The sequence below is a fragment of the Caloenas nicobarica genome, chromosome 1, assembly GCF_036013445.1.
Source record: "Caloenas nicobarica isolate bCalNic1 chromosome 1, bCalNic1.hap1, whole genome shotgun sequence".
NCBI classification, from domain to species: Eukaryota; Metazoa; Chordata; class Aves; order Columbiformes; family Columbidae; genus Caloenas; species Caloenas nicobarica.
Window position 1 is genome coordinate 196,170,235 of NC_088245.1, and position 19,247 is coordinate 196,189,481.

The 19,247-nt window shown below is 37.7% G+C and overlaps 1 protein-coding gene across 2 annotated transcripts in view; it reads left to right on the top strand.

Annotated features, from left to right (window-relative positions):
- The window catches only part of XPO4 (exportin 4), an 82,476-nt gene that overhangs the window by 35,871 nt on the left and 27,358 nt on the right, over positions 1-19,247 (top strand). The window contains exons 5-9 of one of the 2 annotated variants that reach the window (XM_065631586.1): positions 2,450-2,566; positions 3,355-3,508; positions 12,434-12,546; positions 14,977-15,134; positions 15,407-15,581. In XM_065631586.1, coding sequence (XP_065487658.1) covers positions 2,450-2,566; positions 3,355-3,508; positions 12,434-12,546; positions 14,977-15,134; positions 15,407-15,581 — 717 coding nt within the window. The remainder of the gene's footprint in view (positions 1-2,449; positions 2,567-3,354; positions 3,509-12,433; positions 12,547-14,976; positions 15,135-15,406; positions 15,582-19,247) is intronic. The other variant, XM_065631595.1, reaches the window with a different exon arrangement.

Below are 19,247 nucleotides of genomic sequence, written 5' to 3' on the forward strand. Positions count from 1 at the left end.
TTCCTACTGCTCCTTACCTGTCATTCAAACTTACTGATTTGTTTTCCAGTAATTGGCAACCAGCTGCAAATGATGGGTGGCCTGCATCGCTGCGCTGCTTGTCGCATGTTGGGCTGGATGGTGGCGTGGTCTGAAGATCTTTGCACTATAAAGCAGAAGAAGCGTAGGTTTAGCCAGGCTGCTGTACTGTTGTAATCATCAATACCGTATGGTGATCATGGGATGTTACAGAGCATCAAACTGTGGGGATTTGTAATTGTAACTACTGATGTCTTTGCATTGTGGTTTCTCCAAGCTGAAAAGTATCAGTGTGTCAGTAATTCAGGCATAAAAGCCTGAATTTTAAAGTGTTTAGGGAGCCTTGTGAGACTTCTACATCTCCTGGCACCTGGTGAAACTGGCCAGTGTTCTCTGGCTACTTTGCGTTATTCCTCTAAAAACATGTCTTTTTATGCGAAGCATTGTTCTAGAGCCAAGCTTGTGGGAGGAAGGGGATGTTTGGTTTTGGTTGGATTTGGTGGTGTTTTGTTTTGTTGGGTGTTTTTTTTTTCCTCCCCAGATTCTTTACATATGGAACTTCTAATGTTGGATTAAAAACTTAGTGTTAGCCTACACTATTTTTTTTTGATATTGGATCAAATCTGGACTTCCTCTAAATAAAAAATTCTGTTTACACAGAAATTCAGAAATAAAAAACTTAAATGTTTGAGCCAATTTGAGATATTTCTAAGTCTAGTATAGAACTGTCAAAATTGCATTTTTGTTGAAGTAGTTTAAAATGTAATGCTGTTTTTCACTAGCTAAATGTTGCTTTTATCATATGTGATGTGTGACAGTGGTGAGTGTAAATGAGGAATAGTCCACTTGAAATAAACAGTTATTTCTTTAGAATGGGAAAGCTTCGATTTAGCCAACTGATCAGCAATATTCAGGCCCACTGTACAACTTTATTGTATAGTGTAAGAGAAAACCCATCTGTTATCACGAAGCCACTATGTTTGATCTATCTGGGACTTACTTAGCAAGTAAGAATGTTAATTTAGTGTATAGTGGCTAAGATAACTAGTTGTCTGGAGGGTCAAGGTACTGACTTCAGAGGCATTTCTGAACAAAGATGTTGCAGTTGGTGGGTGGATGGCACTGGTCTCAGCTGTTGTATGAGCTTGCATAAATAGTATCATCTCCACTTTAATCTTTCGGGTGTTCAGAGGTAGTGTGCATATTTCTGTTTAACCCCTGGACACTTGCTGGCATGCATGACCCTTTAACAATTCCTATCCCTCTGTCCATCCCTGGCACCTTGGCTCCAAACAGTCTGGGAGGATAGCCAGTAATTTTGAAGGTTTTCGTTAAGAGTGTCTCTTTAACAAAAAATGTTTTCATCTCGTCGGTATACAGTTTCTATTGTGCTGGTTACAGCAGTGTGTGGCACACTTCTGAAGTACTTCTTCCATCTCCACCATACAATATTTACTCCCCTTTGTGTGTAATGATCAGTTAAAAATATATATTAAAACTGGTGATGATGGTTACTGGACTTTGGCATCAGGAAAAAAAGCTTTTTTTTAATTTCAAAAAACAGCAACAAAGGCTGGAGCAGTGTGTTCCATAAAGGAAGGTTGGTTTTGAAGTGGTGTTTTAGGATAAGCATTTGATTTACTTTACCTTCAATTCTGAGAATGAAAGAGATACTTAAAGCTTCAGTCTTCATGGACCTCTTTTTAAAAAATTAACGTCCCTTTTTATCACCAATTTTTATATTGCTTCAGAGACATCATTCTAATAGCGTAGTTGAAAGGTTATTTCTGAGGGTAGTAGATGATGTCCTTTGAAAGGAATTACCCAAAAGCTTTAAAGCACCAGAGTTTTCTGTGTATTTCTCTCCTTTTTTTTTCATGGGAGTAGAGGGAAAAGATGTAGTAGATGGTGTATTGCAGGTGTTGTTTTTGATCAGCTTTTATTGCTTTCAGTGATATAAATTTAATCATGATCTGATACCAAGCCGGTAAGTGTAGCAAATGCAAAGAAGGGCCAAAACAAACTTCAGAGTGATCTGAACTATTAGATCAATAGCAATAAGTGGAAACTAATTATTCCCTGAAACTAATACTTGTAAAGCCTGGTGCACAAGGAGGGAAGTAAACAACAAGGCTGGGACATGGATTGCAATAAGTGTTTTTCCATTTTGTAGTGATGATCATACAGTTTCTAGCTTATATGTTGCTCAAATACTTGAAATTCTTTTGTAAGGATGGAGCCTGGATGATCCCAGAGATCGCTCACCCAAGGATCTATCCTCCTGAAAGTTTGAGTTGTTCTAGTTCGTGTTAGAAGAAACTGAACTAACAGTCATAGAAAGATGCCAGTAAAATAATTTCAGGACAATGTAGGTGGTATTATGTTATTAGACATCTTTCAGTTATGTTATTCCCCCTTATTTTTTTTATAGCAAACTTTGGCCTGTTCCATTTTAACGGCGTTGTTGAGCGAGTTCTCAAGTTCAAGTAAAACCAGCAACATTGGACTAAGCATGGAGTTCCATGGTAACTGTAAACGTATATTTCAGGTAAACTAGTTCTGTATCAATATATGCTACCTGTCTTTTCTAAAATTTAAATATTGAAAGCAGAAGTACTTTCTTGTTCCAGGTGCATTCATTTACAGTATGTATCTAACAGCATTTAATAGCACAAATATTATATTATGAATGCAGATACTGGATATTTCAGGAAAGTTGATAATGTATTTTTAAAAAACTCATATCAAAAAGGTGCGATCCCTTTTTGCCCATTTTATGAATGCAGAGCTACAGATCTTTATGCAGTTGGACTCTTTAATTCCTTGGCTACCAATTGCAAACAAAACTAATACTCTGTGGAACAATGATAGTCTTAAATATAGCTTTGGTTTAAAGCCAAGGAGAGCTATGTATTTAAAAATATTATTGCAGATGGTGTAGTCTGGTTGTCTCAGATGTATTGTTTGGCCAGGCAGAAATGTTTTTGTGAAGGCATTGCTTTAAACTGACTGTTGTGGAACAACTTACCAACTTTTTTTTCATGCCAAAGACCAACCCTCTCCTCCACCAGTTGTTAAAAAACGTATTAAGTTTTTCTTTTAATGACTAGCATTTATGAGAAGATTTTTGTTCTTATTCTTTACAAACACAATCTATTAATTTTGGCGAAAGTGTGTGGAGGTTCTGACTGACAGCTTCAGAATATTTTCTGTATTTTAATGAAAAATAGGGTGAAACCAGAAAATTCTTTTCTCTTTGGAAAAGTAATTCTTTTTAATCAACATTTTAATTAATGACTGAGAGACTCTAATATATTGTGTTCATCCTGACTATAGGAGGACAATCTGCGGCAGATCTTCATGCTCACAGTAGAGGTACTTCAGGAATTCAGCAGACGTGAAAACCTCAATGCTCAGATGTCTTCAGTGTTTCAGCGTTATCTTGCACTAGCCAATCAGGTCTTAAGCTGGAACTTCCTTCCTCCAAATTATATCCTTTTAATGTCAGGCCCTTTATTTCAGCTGACTTGGGTCATTTCCACCAGGTGATAAGTCTTTGTGAGGACAAAAAAAATGCAAAACTTACAAGCCTGATATTTAGCCCCTGATTGATGTTTTCTTCCATTAGCATTCTTGGTCACCCCCATGCTTGATAACAGATGCTTACATGCAGAAGCTGCTCTTGCTCTTCATTAAAGTTTTAAAGTATTTTATATAAAAGGCAAAACTAGTTCAGCAAACCAGCCCCCAGTTATAGGTTGGTGATCTCTGTGGTTGCTGCAGGGGAGAGGAAAAGTGTAATAGTGCAATCATGGAATGGTTTGGATTGGAAGGGACCTTAAAGATCCTCTAGTTCCAACCCCCCTGCCATGGGCAGGGACACCTTCCAGTAGGCCAGGTTGCTCAAAGCCCCATCCAACCTGGCCTTGAACAGTCCCAGGGATGGAGCATCCACAGCTTCTCTGGGCAGCCTCTGCCAGTCCCTCACCACCTTCATGGGGAAGAATTTCTTCACTATGTCTAGTCTAAATCTACACTCTTTCAGTTTAAAGATTTTAACCCATGCTGCTTTAGTGCAGAACCAAATGGTGAAGAAGTCTAAGCTCTGTTGAATTTTTATGCGGAGGTCTGATCTGTCCTACTTTTCTCCTTCAGAGAAGAGGAGAGGGCAGGCAAATGCCCCATCATTTAGGAATGTGCCTGCTCAACCAACTCCCCATAAAAGAGCATGGTCATATATTATAACATGTAATAGGTTCTCCTGGGTCTGAAGAAAAAGTATTTGCTAGCTGAGAGCAGAAATGACATCCACTTTTTTTGGCAATACACAGGTACCATTGCTTCCATTTTGACATCTTTGTGATGTGTGCTGATAATGGAAGTCCAGAGAAAGACAGAGATGGAAAGTAGAGGAGGAAATAGGAATCAGAAAGAGTCTTAGTGAGGGAGAGAAGAAAAACAGATACAAAAATGCTCAGCCCAAAAAATGGGACAGAAGAATTTTGTAGAAATAATCACATTCTGTATTTAATAGGGGGTTAAGACACTACTGCAGTAGTACTTTTAATAGCTAGACTGGCTTTAAGATGCTCAGCAAACTTTCCAAGAGCCAAATTTTTAAACTTATAAAAACTTTTTTCTCTTTTAAACTTATATAAGCTTTTTTCTTAAAACCTTTTGAACTTGCTACTAAATGATACATACTGCAGGAATCTGGATGTTGCCCTCAAATCCATTGTAAATGATTCTGTTTGCTTTCCGGAAGGCGATATCTGTTGTCTTTGATTCTGTTCCTTATGCAGTGGGCAGCAAAAGTGAAATTTATTTGAAACTGGATATACACCTCTGTAAAGCAGAATACCAGTTATACTGTCTTTATATAAGGTGCCATGGATTAAAAGTAAATATCCCACTCCTATTAATCACTGAAGTGATTTGGCAGGAGTCCAGAGAGGATTTAGTGCATGTGCCTACAGGACTGAGACTGGAGTTAAATTATTCCATCTTATAGAAATTTTAGAAGTGGACTTGGGATTTGTGAGAATTCAAATAATATGTGAACACTTTTTTTTTTCCTCAGCTGTAATCTTAAATAGAGAGGAAATGCTCTTGTGGTGTGATGGGTAGAGGTGGTTCCTTCTGAATTGTAGCCTTGCTCTCTGCAAACCTCTGACGCAGTCCCAAATACTGATGTTGTTACAGCTTGAAAGTGAAGGCTCTACTTCTTCATGAGCACTTTATCCTAGGCTAAGGTTTGCAGTGGCGGAGTTAGATATATACAAGCAACATGTGAAGTCTTGGGAGTTCCAGCTTTTGTTTATGACTATATAAGAAGTGGTTTAGTCTATGGATGCTAGTAGATAAGTGTTAACTGAAATAGCTAGGCAAGCCATACTGCTGCTTAAGGTTAACGGTGGTTTCTGCTGTTTGCCCTACTTCAGGTACTACAGCTGTTAAACAAATTCTGGCCCTTCTGGAGATCAGATGCACCTTTAGTCTGAACCACCACAAGTGCTCTTACATGACAGTAATTCAAATCTTTTCATGACTTCTGCTCCACTTGATACCATCTTTTTGTTTTCTACCATTGGACATTTAATTTTGCTGCAAGAATTATAGCACCAGCTTGGGTCTCCCCCCTCTATAATATTAATAGCAACCAGTTTCCACAGAAGTTGGAATGGCTTTAACCATCCTTATTGATTGAATAAGTATTGGGGTTTACAGCACCATGTTGATAATATCATGGCATAAATATCTTCCTTCAGAAGACTGGTTTTAAAGTAACTGTTGATTGCTGGCTCATGAACAGTGGAACTTAACTTGGCTGCGGTTTCTAAGTAGGTAGCACATTACATGAGAATGTAAGAATTGCTGTGTTGATTGATCAGTTGGTGTCCTTTTGGTATCCTCTTTCCAAACCTTGACAGTACATATGCTAAAACAATGGGCATAAATTTAATACTTGAAGCATGGAGTAAAATGATCCATTGTATCCACAGATGTGTATTTTTTTTCCTTTAGTTGGTATTTCCCCTGGCAAGATAGTATTGTTTCTCAGTATTCCCTACAGCATAACAGTAGCTGCAGTATTTGTATAAAATGTTTAGCAAGATTCTTCTACCTCCAAAAAAAGGCAGTGGCATGAAAGTGCATTAACTCTACAGTGACCATCACCAAGAGGCACATTATTTAAATCACTAAGTTGCAAGAATTACATCAAAACATATAACTTCTCAAGAGTCCTAGTGCTGTTACAGGATAACTTCGTATATGTTGCGTTGTTAAATGAACAGTGCTGCCACCCATTATAACAGAAGAGTTGTATTAAGTCTCTGTCTATTGCTAGCAAGAAGAGCTGGCGTGAAAGATGCATTCTGGAATAGCAGTTTCATCGGAGCAACAAAAGAAGAGAGGCTGGGACCTACGCACTTTTGGGTTTGAACTCAATAATTTTTTAATGTCTTGGGATGTAGTGCCTGCAGTAGGAAGGGCTTCCTTTCAGTCCTGCAGTTTCTTCCATTTCATTTTCTAACACGCAGGCCATGATCTATTGTTATTTTTATCTGTTGCCTCAAGGTATTAGTTCATCTGGTGTCTGCAGATGCTTCAGAGGTTTTTGGCAGTACTGTTGGAAATGACAATAACATAGGATCCCTATTTTGCACTAAGAACGTATGGCAGTCTGTTGTGGCATGTTGGCTTCTGTAGAGTTTCTTCTTTCAGTGCTGTTACAGCACTATTAAATATTGTTTACTTGAATGGAACTAGCTTTAACTGCATCTTTTCTTAAATTAATGTTTTTACTAATTAAGAAGGTGCAGGTGATCGGTACTGAGAGGTAGGTACAGCTCTGTCATTTACAGGAGTGCCTTCGGGGATCTCACTCCTAGTACTTTGTCAGTGTCCAAAGTCTCCAGTTAAGGAGCTGAATGTTGCTGGACTTCAATGCAGCTTGATATGGACATATATTGCATCCTGTGGAGTCAGGATATAACTATAATTCTTTTACTTCCAGAGATGTTTCTCACTTCTTCTTGACTTCGGGATTTATCTGTTCTTGGCAGTCACGTTCTAATGGACTTTGAATGAATGTCCTCAGATGCAAAAGTTCTTAAACAGAACACAATATTTTTGTCCAGCTGTCTCCCATCTACACCCAAAGGTGTCTATCATCTGTCATTATGAGCTGTCATAGAACTATTTATGCCTTATTCATTAGTATATAGAGTATCGTATGAGAATAAAGAGGAACGAGCTTTAGTTCTTGTTTTGGATTTGGTGCCTCTGCTTGCTTCGAGGCAAGCTGGCAAATGTTCAAGTGAATGTAGAATAGGGAATTGGATTTAAAACACAGGTTACGTAAACCTAACGGGATGCACTCTACTAACGTGCATTGTTGGTGTTCCATTGAAATAATAGTGTGATGGCAATTGGATGAACTGACTGAAGATTTTGTCTGATCTGAAAACTTTCTTTTTAGGTATATGTGTTCCTTGGCCACACAGTTAGAGGAACAAGCTCTTCATATCTGTTTCGAAAATGTATTTTAAACCTCAAGCCAGAATGAGACACCTTTCTGGGAGATCCTGTGAACCATATAGTTCTGCAGACTTTCAAGATCTGAACTTGGTCCAGGCCAGATTGGTAGCATCTGTTCTGTGTAATGGAAGTGCATGAAAAACACACAGAATGTTCCAGAAAACTTGAGGTTTGTTTTGAGGAATGGTTCGAGTTGGAATTGCTGCTGAATAAGCATCCTGCCCTAGCACCTCTCGTGAGCATGATACTGAGCAGGGAACCACCTGGCTGAAAACTTACAGTTAGAAGGTTGAGGTCTCCAGTTCGGTTTGTTCGCAGCTACAGAAATGGTTGAACCTGTACCGAGGAGCAACAACACAGGTTTCCTTCAGCAGCAGGGCTGCTCTCCCTAGGCCCTGCGTTTACTAGTAGCCTGGGATTATCCTGAATTTACTACAGCAGTCTGACCTTATCTGAAAGACGAAGGGTTGAGGTACTATCTTGCCTATTGTTTGGGATATAAAGAAAAATTCAGTGTAACTAAAATAGCTGTATTTAAGAGAGTGCAAGAGAGAGCTGCTTTTTACTTGTCGCTCCTAGGTGAAAACTAACCTGACTTGGAAATCTCTTATGTTTAGAAATTACTTCTAGGGTACTGTGTGTTTTCTTGACAATCCTTTCTAGCAACTTTGTTCTTAAAAAGTTGAGCAAAACCCAGATTGACAGAATGAGGATTGATAGAACACCTGAATTTGGTCATAATTGCACTAAAGATGTTTGTATTGATATTGAACTTTTTAACAATTAGTGTTTCATCATTCTGGTTTTCCTGAATGATTTCTGAAATCAGCTTGCAATGTAAGGGTACCTTAAAAGCATTAATATCAGAAGAGGAAAAAAAAGACTAGTAATGACCCTTTTTATGAAGGAGAACTGATGAAATATGTAGGTTTCTTCCTCTTCTGCTCTCTTGCCCCAGTGGCTTTAAGTTTCCAGTTTGCTTTGTCATCAGCTTCCCAGATGGCAGCCAGTGTGTAGTGGAAAGGTGGGACTCTTCAGCTCCATCTGCATGGTGGTCTCTTCTGCATAGGTGCTTTAAGTGTAAGTTGGGCTTAAAGCGATTAGCTTGGTGCTATTAGCTGTAGAACCATGGCAGCAAAATGTAGCAGGAGCTGCAGAATCCACTTGAGTGGTCAACATGAGGCTTGGCACTGGCCTGGCTACATCGCCAGCGGCTCCAGAACAGGCCAGGTTTAAAACTAGGTTGGGTCTTCCTACATTTCCTATGCCTGTTGCTGCAATCTGAGTCCAGTGTCTCCAACACAAAGTAGTTGTTTCATTCTTGCGACAGTTAAGAATGCTTGTGTTTCATGATTAAATATTTAAGCTACGTACCTTCTCCTGAACGCTGGGTATGTTTGCTGAGAGTGTAGGTTATAGAAAGGCTTGTGAAGCATTTCTCCATAGGGGGCAGCAAGCCTCTGCATCAGTTCTAGAAGTTGCTCCTAGACTCATCCCATGTGCTAGGCTGATTATCTAGCAAGCCACAGGAGGTCTTAAAAATGCAAATATAATCAGTATGTTAGCATTATAACACTGGATGGCAGATTTCCAAGCAGTTACTTTTCTAATGCAGTTTTTTGTTAGTAAAATCTAAGTCTAAGACTGACACAAAGCTCTCCAGAAATGTTCCAAACAACAAAGGTAGAGTGGTTAAAATAACTTTTGAGGAAGATATTTGGGCCTTAGCATTCTAGGAGTTTTCCCACCATTTCAGAGTTGTTCTTCACTCCTGTGGACAAATTCATGAACTAGGGGTCTGGCAGAAGAAATCTCAGCTTTGATTTTTGAGTTCCTAGTTCACTGCTTTGTGGAAGAGCAAACCTTGCCTCTTGAGAAAAAGATTGTGGAATCTATTCTCAGATACTGGACTTTGTGGGAAGTCCTAAAGTAAAATGTTATAATCCCTTGTGGCTGCCTTAGGATATAAAATATTTTGATACTCATCTTGACCCATCAGTCCCTTCCTGGAACAGAGGCAAAGAATGGGAGGAAAATTAGACATTTATTTACCTTTTATTTTCTTGGTCTAAGATATTCCTCCAAGAAGTATATAATTTTATTTTTTTTTTTTACAAATTACAATTTTAAAATTCCAAATTTATAATTTTAAAAAGATTACTCTTATTTCTCCAGTTCATGAAACAAAATCAAGTGTAGAGCTACATATATAAATTTAGGCAGAGATAAAATCTGTCTTAAACATTACGGTATTTTCCTCTTCCTATCAAGGCACTAATTAGTGAATGTATGATCCTTGTCATACATGAAGGTATCTAGTTATATTCTTATGCTTTTCAGCAGAGCTTGGTACATGTTATTGAATAATCTGTTCCGATTCAAGCAGAAGTTTCTGATCTCTGTAGGAGTCAGTTTCCCAAGTCTTGTGAACTGTGTTGCCCTGCTTCTGGTAGCTGTTTCTTGCCTTGGATTTCTGTGTCATTCAAAGTGAACTGTAATGAGAGTTACTCATTCTTCAGTAGAATTGGAAACAAACGAAAACAAACCCCCCAGTACGTCACAGTGGATGGATCTATGCTTATCAAAACTCTATGTTGTGCTAGTTCCTTTTTGTTTCCTCATAAGTATTGATGAATAAATTAATTTTTGATGATGAAGACTGCATTCGTCCTGTGTGCACCCATGTACTAGGTAATTTAGTGCCATTTTTTCAGATCTGGCGTAACTGGGCTGCCGCTAATAAGGCTGAACCACAGCACAGAATAAGTTGAGGTATTTCGTGGCAGCAAGCATCTCCACAGCCAATTTACACTAATGTTTGCATACATCTAGTACGTGATGGAAAACCGGTGTAAGATCTCCATGATAGGTGCAGGCATAATTTGTATTGTCCAGCGACAGATATTTTACCCACAAATCTGCTATTGTCAGATGTGTCATCAGTCCATTAGCGTGAGAAACAGTACTAAAAATAACAGGATAGGGCTGCTAAATACTGAGGCTTGTTAAAATAGTGACAGCAAACTAGCCCTTCTTTCATTCCATGTGAAAAGTGTTACGGAGCTGGTCCCATCTGTATACTCTACCTAGTGAACAGCAAATTGATTTTCAGAGATTGATAATGTATCTATGATCATCTTTCATACTGATGTATTTCCAAGCCAATTGTTTATTGGAGAGTTACAGCAAAGGACACTCTTGTCAAGAAGAGTTTTTAAATACCATTTTTTCTAAAACATTCCAAATGAAAAGGAAAAAAGTATAGTTTAATTTGCCAGATAAAATTAGTTTTCGTTTGTAATATTACTCCTGATAAAGTATGCTTGCATATGATAATTTCATGCCTGTATTTTTTTTTTTTAAATCTGGGAAAAGTGAAGGATTTTTGATCATTTAAATGACAACTGTATTTCAGATGGAAGTAAAATGGACAATTCTGTGATTTTTAGTTTTTCCCCATCTGAAATAATGCAGATCTAGTATGGTTCAGCACACGTGGGTAATTTTGAAAATGGTGAAACTGGTTTTGTTTTGCACTAATGTGAAAATCCCTGGTTGTTCTTATGCATTATAATGTGCTGACACCAGTTCTGGACACATACCACCAGTGAAGGTCCACATGGTACTGTGCTCTGGAAAATGTTGCTTTTTTGGAATGTGGTTCTGCACAGTGTTGTTAGGAATTTCTGGTTTTGGCAGAACTCGGAAGGCAAGTGTAAATAAACTAAAATTGTGTATTCTGCCTTGTGCCACAATCCTTCTTATTAAGCTAGATATTTGCTTTATATATTGTTCTCTTAAACAAAACCCATCAAAAGTTAAGGGATCTGCTCTCAAATGATACCATTGTGAAATTTATTTTCTCTAGATATACAAATACTTTGTGACACATGTTTTTTATAATACCTGATGACTTACAATACAAAAGTTAATGCAGTTCATTACAAATAAGTCAATTACATGCAGCTGAGCATGCTGTTACTTATTCTGGTGGTTGGGTTAGAAAGGGATCAGAGACGATAACAAAGGGTTTAGAAAAGACAAATGAAAACGCAAGTTGCTGAGTTAACACAGTTTTACTACTACTTGGATTGGGGGGTGTCATAGAAAGAAGCACGTTCAAAAATGTTTGATAAACGCTCTTCTGCATGATCAAACTGAAAAGAATGTAACTGCCTCTTTAAATGTTTTTGCTCATGTGTCTGTTTTTTCTGTACTAGAGCATTTGCCAAATTTTGTAAATTAAGTTACACCAAAACAAGTGGTAAGAATTGAGTGCAGCAATATCCTGGCTTCATGGTGTGCGCATTTTTCATGTGCGTCTCTTACAAACATGTTTAATGTGACGATGCCTTGTGGTGCCTTATGCTTTTGTTCTTCACAGTGTGATTAAAAAATGTAGATTAATGCAGGGATAACATATCTGCATTCTGTGATGCATATTTGGCTATTTAGAAAAATAGGATATAGATTTCAATGAGCTATCTTTAGCTATCGTAAGGCCTTTTTAAAAGCTGCCAGGAAAATTTTTTAGGAAATGATTTCCCATTTTGCATAAATTTTAACACCTGTTAATTGCGGTTGCTTTTTTCCCTTCTCGCTGTGTCACATTAGACACCCTGATTATCAAAGTGATCGTATCACTATGGTATGTCTCATAATTATGATCAAACTGTTATCTAACATTCCTGGAGCATTCTTTTTTTCAATACTTAATACCTTTTATTCCTTGGCCTCATGCATGAATTATGCTGTGTATGTGAAGAGGCTTAAAGTTTGTTTCCATTACATTCTTTCTGAATGGATCCTGTTGTATCTAGGATTTTTTTAAAGCCAAGTAGGAATGTTATTGTTGACCTTGACACCAGATAACTGGGCAGACATTATATAGCTATGTTTGAATCCTCACAAAATGTGATGCTAAAGCCAACAGAATCCTGGCGTGAGACCCTCCTGGACAGCAGAGTTATGGAGCTTTTCTTTACAGTAAGTTTCTTTCTTCAACTTTCATAGTCCAGACCACAGGGAAAGCAGCTCCTTCCTGTTCTAAAACTGTGTTGTTGGACTCTTCCTTTGCATCAGGTAGGACTGATTCTGTTACCTTCAGCTAGCTTATCAAAGCAAACAGAAATATTTTTCCTAGGTTTCCGAATATGTATTTTGCCTATAAATTGCCTCATTTTGACGACTATTAACAACAGAAGAACGGTGTATAGTTACCTAAACTTTTATGCATTTAATACTGTTGGACCATGTATTCATCAAATGCAGCCGAGTGTGGTGAGCAGTAGTAGAATGTCTTTCGGATACGGTGTGACGGCTCTTGAAAAAGATCAAATGAACAGTATGTGTTTGCTGATCTTAAAGCATTTGCTCAACAGAACAGCTGAAAATAAGTAACGTAATTGCAGTTTTCTAGCCAGTTTCAGCATAGAGAATCCTGCATCTCTTTTCTCAGCACAAGGTAAATCCAAACAAGTTAAAATAGATGAAGTTAGGAGGGATGGGAAAGAGGTAGAGTTGGGTTAGGAGAATATAATATTCCATTTCTGTAGCTTAAAAACCCCATTATATTAAGACTGGATAAAATTAATGTTGTTTTCTTTCTGCCATTTTGGAGGGAGAAGTTAGTGGTCTTTGCTCAGCTAGAAGTTGCTGCAGCAACAACATATATTGGCTTATAAATTTGTTTACTATGCTATTTTATCTTATGTTACACCTCTTGGGACCTGAGAATTCAGCATTATCAGGCTATTTTCATTTTTGCAAAGCAAAGAAATAACGTGCTCAAAACTTGGATAAAGTTGTTATTAGACAAAGTAAATATAACTCTCCGGTGCTGCTTGAGAGTTATCTGATATGTGCTTGGTTACATGTCCTTACTTTATAGGATTTTTTGATACATTAGTATGTTGTTTTGGTTTTTTTTACTGCAAGTTTATCTGTTCCAGCAGTTTTGAAAAGGTGAAAAAAAATCACTGCCAGAACTCTTAGTAGCTACACACAATCTGAACAGCTGTCTAGACTATCCAGACAGTTGCTACTGTCAGCTGTGAACCTCCACATGCAAATAACTTTTTGGCTTACATGTTAACCCTTCCTCGTTTTATAGTCTGAAGTTCTCAGAGTGAGATCTGTTTCTTTAGTTGGTTTATAATTCTTCTTGGTTATAAGAATAATGTTTTGAATAACATGCAGAATTATTTTAATACATTTGCATTTTATTTAACAGTAACCAAAACCTGCCTGTGTTGGATTATTTTTGAGTGAGTGCTCGCCAGGGCAGCATACTGTCAGTTTTGCTTTTAGATTCCCGATTTGCAATGGTTGAGGCTTGAAGTATTAGTTTGCTATGTGAAGTAATGTAAGTGAACGGTAGCAATTTATTTTCATTTATCCGATGTGAGAAATTTTAAGAACCTTGCAGAAGTTGGCAGGACTGCTATGTTAAAGAGAGAGCCTTCAGTTCTAATCTCAGCCTAGTCTGGGACGTCTATTAGAAGGGGCATTTCTGTTGTGGGGTTTGTTTCTTCTTCTGCTAGTTTGATCTTTCAGAGATTAACTCTGCAGCTAATCCAACTAGTTATGAGTTGGGTGAAGTTGCAACTGTAACGCCACAGAGAAATGGTCTGTGTTTTGACTGTATAATAACTTTATAATATTGCTGAAGTAATTTAACTAAGTTTGCTTATGGATGAAAAAGCTACCCTGTATTTATTTATTCAGTAAATCTTATGTGAAAAAATAGGAGGCATTAGCATAAGAAAATTCTTTATATCCATACTTGACAATTTAAGTAAGTATGTGAGAATATGATTCCTGAAATAGTAAGATTTGACTCTAGAAAGTCTCACCAACAGAAGTAATGACATAGCAGTTCACAGAAATGCAGGAAGATTATTGTTGGCCTTGTATAATGTAAGGTGTTGCCAAGGAAGTGATGCATTCCTTTTTGTATATGCCTTCAGTGTTTACCTCTGCTAAAGAAGCATCTATATAATCTTGATTGAACTTGTTGACTAACTTTAGCAAGACTCCATAGCCTAGGCATAGTTAGCATAATAGAGATGACTGTCATTATTGCTGTTTTTAGAAGGAGCAGTATGTCTGACTGGCTGGCATCTGTTTCTCTCTTTAAGACATAACGTTCAGTAGACAGTTCAATTTCAACATGTAGGTGAGACTTAACTAAATGTTAGTTTCAGTGAGTTAATTCCAGGCTTGCGACTTCTTGAGCTGAGACACGATCTTGACATTTGCTATGGTTTGGAGAGTTGTAGAAATCCTTGCGTTTCAGACTGAATGGAAGTTATAGTAAGCTTTTTTTGGTGTGTGCTCTTTTGGATTGAGAGCCATGTGACTGTTGTAAGAACACCCTATTTTCCTTGTATTATTAACTATCTCACGTCCTGAAAGGTACATCGAAAAATCAGAGAAGATACAGATATGGCCCAAGATTCGTTACAGTGTCTGGCACAGCTGGCGTCTTTGCACGGGCCAGTCTTTCCTGATGAAGGTTCACAAGTCGATTACCTGGCACACTTCATTGAGGGATTACTGAATACGATCAATGGGTATGTATGCCTGCTCTCTAAATTTAGATGGCATCTTTTAATCTTTCGTTTGGAGTGTAGCGTGTCTGTGTGGAGACCTGGTATGGCTTGCTTATTTCTGAGTATAATTTGTGCTTATTGTTGGATTACTGAAATTAAGAAAAGACAGTTTAAAGTAGTTGCTTCTTCAATAATATGAAATAGATTTATTGATTGAAAATGTATCAACAAAATCAATTCACTTTTACAATTTTTCCTAATGGCAAAAAACTAACTGCTATTTCTATCTATAGAATTGAAATAGAAGACTCTGAAGCAGTGGGAATTTCCAGTATTATCAGCAACCTGATAACTGTATTTCCTCGCAATATTTTAACTGCCATTCCAAATGAACTTTTCTCTTCATTTGTTAACTGCCTTGCGCACCTCACGTGTTCTTTTGGAAGAAGTGCTGCCTTGGAAGAAGTGGTAAGTATCCGCTCTCAAATAGTAGGTAGTCTGTTGTTGTTTCTATTTGTGATAAGCATAAGTGACATGAGAGTTCGGCTGTTTTAGTAGAACCTGTTGTGAATTCAGTGGTTTTCTTCTAGATATTTCTGAAATCACATCTGAGAGGATTTTCTTTTTGTTTCAGGCAACATAATGAACATAATTACACCATGTGTATCTTTCAGACTTTGTTTTGTTTTAAAGCGCCTGTTTCATATTTGCATTTTAAAAAGAACCAATTCATTGTAAAATATTAAAGTCTTTAAATATTGCTGACTTGCTCTTGTAGGACTTCTCTGAAAACTGTTGTAGGTAATGAACGAACTACAGTCCTGAAAGCTTAAAATGATTATATGAACATATGCACTCACTGAAAATTAACTGCTGTCAGGAGTTCCGAGTCAGGAGCTTCTGTTTCAAGTGAATGTAGCTGTTAAGGTCTGGTGTTAACCCCATATTTCTAAGCTGTTCAAATCATCCCTTCGTTGCCAACACAGTTCAAATGGTAATTCTATATACAAATCTAGCACACGAATTCAGAGGATTTTTCTTCTGTTTGTTTACTTCTTTCAAACTTTGGTTGTAACATTAAAGAGCAATTGGGATAGTCAGTAAGTCTTCTGCTTCTAACAATTGCATAAAAAATAAATTTGAAGGAGACCTAGTTTAAGGAAAGAAGACCATAAGAATTAAGGCAAATAATGTTGCACTTGAGCTATATATGTGCAGTAGCTATTGGTTTAAAATGAGACTGTCAAGATATTAGCCAATGTTTCCCCATTATCATTAAAAAGTATGAGATTTTGCCAGTTTTGTTATTTTGACTGGGCTTAATTACCTGAGTTGGAAAATAATTATCAAAGTATTTAGCTAAAAAGTTGATGGATGTGTTTCTTTGAGATCACAGGTATGTTTAATTAGCATTCATTGCAGAGGATTAGATCATGGCTTTGCTATGTTAAAATGTATTATATTCAGCCCAGTGCTCACTTAAACTTTCTAGTGTGTTCATGTCTTAATCAAGAAATTGATGATTAAATATAGAATCTAAAATACAGCTACTTTCCAAACCCTATTGGTCAAAACTTGCCCTGCTTTTTAGGTTATTTAGCAGAACATTGAACAGATGTTCTGGTGCTCACCAAGACATTTAGGAATGCTCCTGAAGCCTTTATAGAAAAGATTCAGCAAAAACATAGACACTTATCATTTAAACTAAAGGGACTAAAGGGGTGCTTTTTCCTTGATTAGCTTCTTGTTACTTGAGAGCTAGAATACGTAACCGTGTTTAATGAAAGCAGTGCTCAACATAACACCGTTCAAAACACTTCATCTCAGCAAAAGCTTATGGGAGCTTGTACCACTGTCTGGTACAAAGAATTTGTTTTGGAAATGACTGGCTAAGTTATGCCTGTTAAACTATGGCTGCCTATACTTGTATAATCCCATAGTTTTTGCTGAATAGTCTTTTCAGTATTAAACTTAAATGTTCAGCAACATCAGAAAGAGAGGGTGCAAGATTTTGTTTCTTTTAAGAATTTTCTCACTGTCCTTGTAACATTAAGTCACTCTGTGGAAAGAGAAACATTACACCTTCACCACTTCCATTCTGTCACAGATCTTACAGATATCTTGACTTCACACAGTTTCCCCAATTTCCAGGATCATACATTCAAAAAACATTTCTTACACCTTGACAGTGTGTCAGCAGTAAGGCATGCTACTGAGACTTAAGCTATGGCTGACAATCCAGATGGCATAAACACACAGTGTGCTGTGCCTGTAGAAATACTACTTTGAATCCCTGAAAACAATCTTTTGGCTTTGCAGTGTCCCAGCCATGGATAATGTGTTCCCCAAGCTTCTTGCTTAGACTGTTTGTAGTGACGCCTTCGGGGAGCTCATGAGCTGTCTGTAATTGAGAGTTTTTGATAGATGAAATACTGTGTGCATTAGACTCAGTGGAGTCCTGAGATAATATTCCTGCACTTCAGAAATCTGAAGTGCAGCAGGCAGGCATACTCCATAAGCTTTGCTGGTCGGAAAAGCTGTTTTCCCGATATTTCTGCCACTTCGTATGCCAGCAGAATGGCTCATGAACATTGGGCAAGGGATCTACTTAGCTGAAGATCTGCTATGGAAACTGTCAAAACCAGGAGGTCCTGAACTATAATACGCAAACCACTTCTAAGCCGCTAATGCTGATTTTCAACCAAGAGTGGAAACCCCACAATCCAAACATCATGTTCAAATGCTGTTTTACATTAACCTGCCTGTTGGGGTTAGGGAGATTGGCTGAAAGAAGTTGGGGCGTTTTCCTGAACTGGTGGAGGGCAGCAAGCTTCAGCGATGCTGGAGGTTAGTTCATGGTGCAGTGATCTCTTAGTTTAATAGCACTGGCTTGGAGAGAAGGTGCTTGTCCACAGCCGTGCTTCGCCTTGTTCAGCACTTCTGCAGAAGCAGAAATCAGGTAGTCCATCTGAATTAGTGAAGGGTATGAACAGAATGTTGGATGAAGAGCCACACAGAAATGTATCAATTATATCAAAGTGAATCTTAATGCACTGTTCCTGTTTCATGATATTTTTTAAAAATATGCGATGGGAGAGATCAATTAATTTAGTCCTCTCTGCTGTGCTTCCAGCTCTTACCAGCTTGTTGCTGCTTGCCAAGGTTTCAAAGTGTTCTTTCTTCAGAGGCTCAGCAGACTTTGAACGAAGAAGTACCAATTTTCTTTTTGTTTCCCATAGTGGCTTTTTTCTTTGACTTTACTGGTTGTGTCTTGCCTCTCCTGAAGATCTGAGTGCTGAACTGGGCTCTGCCGTTGCTTCCGCTGAATCCACCAGAACGATTCAGCTCCCCAGTCTGCAGGTTGTCGCTTAGTTTACGTGTGTGACATCTTGGGTAGCCCAGCTGTAGCTAATCTGAAATAAGGATTGGGGATTTTTATTAAGGTTCTTTTGTAACCAAATTTGTTCAGGAGGAACTCTTTCTACTATTTGGGCACATACTTTATGAGGTACTTATTAATCCTAGCTTCTTTATGAGAATATCATAAAGTGTTAAAAACTGTTTTTTCATGGCATTAACTTCTCTATTAGCTTCTCAAATAAATGAATTTGATAGATTTGAGTTCTTTTGTTGTTCATAAAAACACATGTCTGTTTATTGGTTTGTGCTCTGGATTCCTGTCAAAATATTTCAGGATTGAATGACTGTCTACAAATTTGCATGTCCTTTAGCCCAGTTTTAAAAAGACATTGCGGTGTCCATCCAAAATTTGTGGCTTATGCTAGTGTTGAATACAATTTTCCCTCTCTCCTTGTCATCTTCAGCTTTTGTTTTCACACTTGCATCAGTGTTCCCATATTTTAGCTTCTGTAAATATGACCACTTTGCAGTTATAAAATGATGCTGTGATGCTATCTTGAAATGCTTCCAATGCGATATCAGTTTTCCCTCTTAATCAGTCATCCAACCAGTGTTTTCTTTTCCTTGGCTGTTCATCCAGCTGTGTTTGTAATTTCACTGAAAGTCAGGAATTTCTGTCTGGAACATGATTAAGGCCTTAATATCTCTTTATTTCATTAAGGAATCATTTTACTAAGATCTGCTATCTCAAAGTAACTTTCGTGATCAATCCTC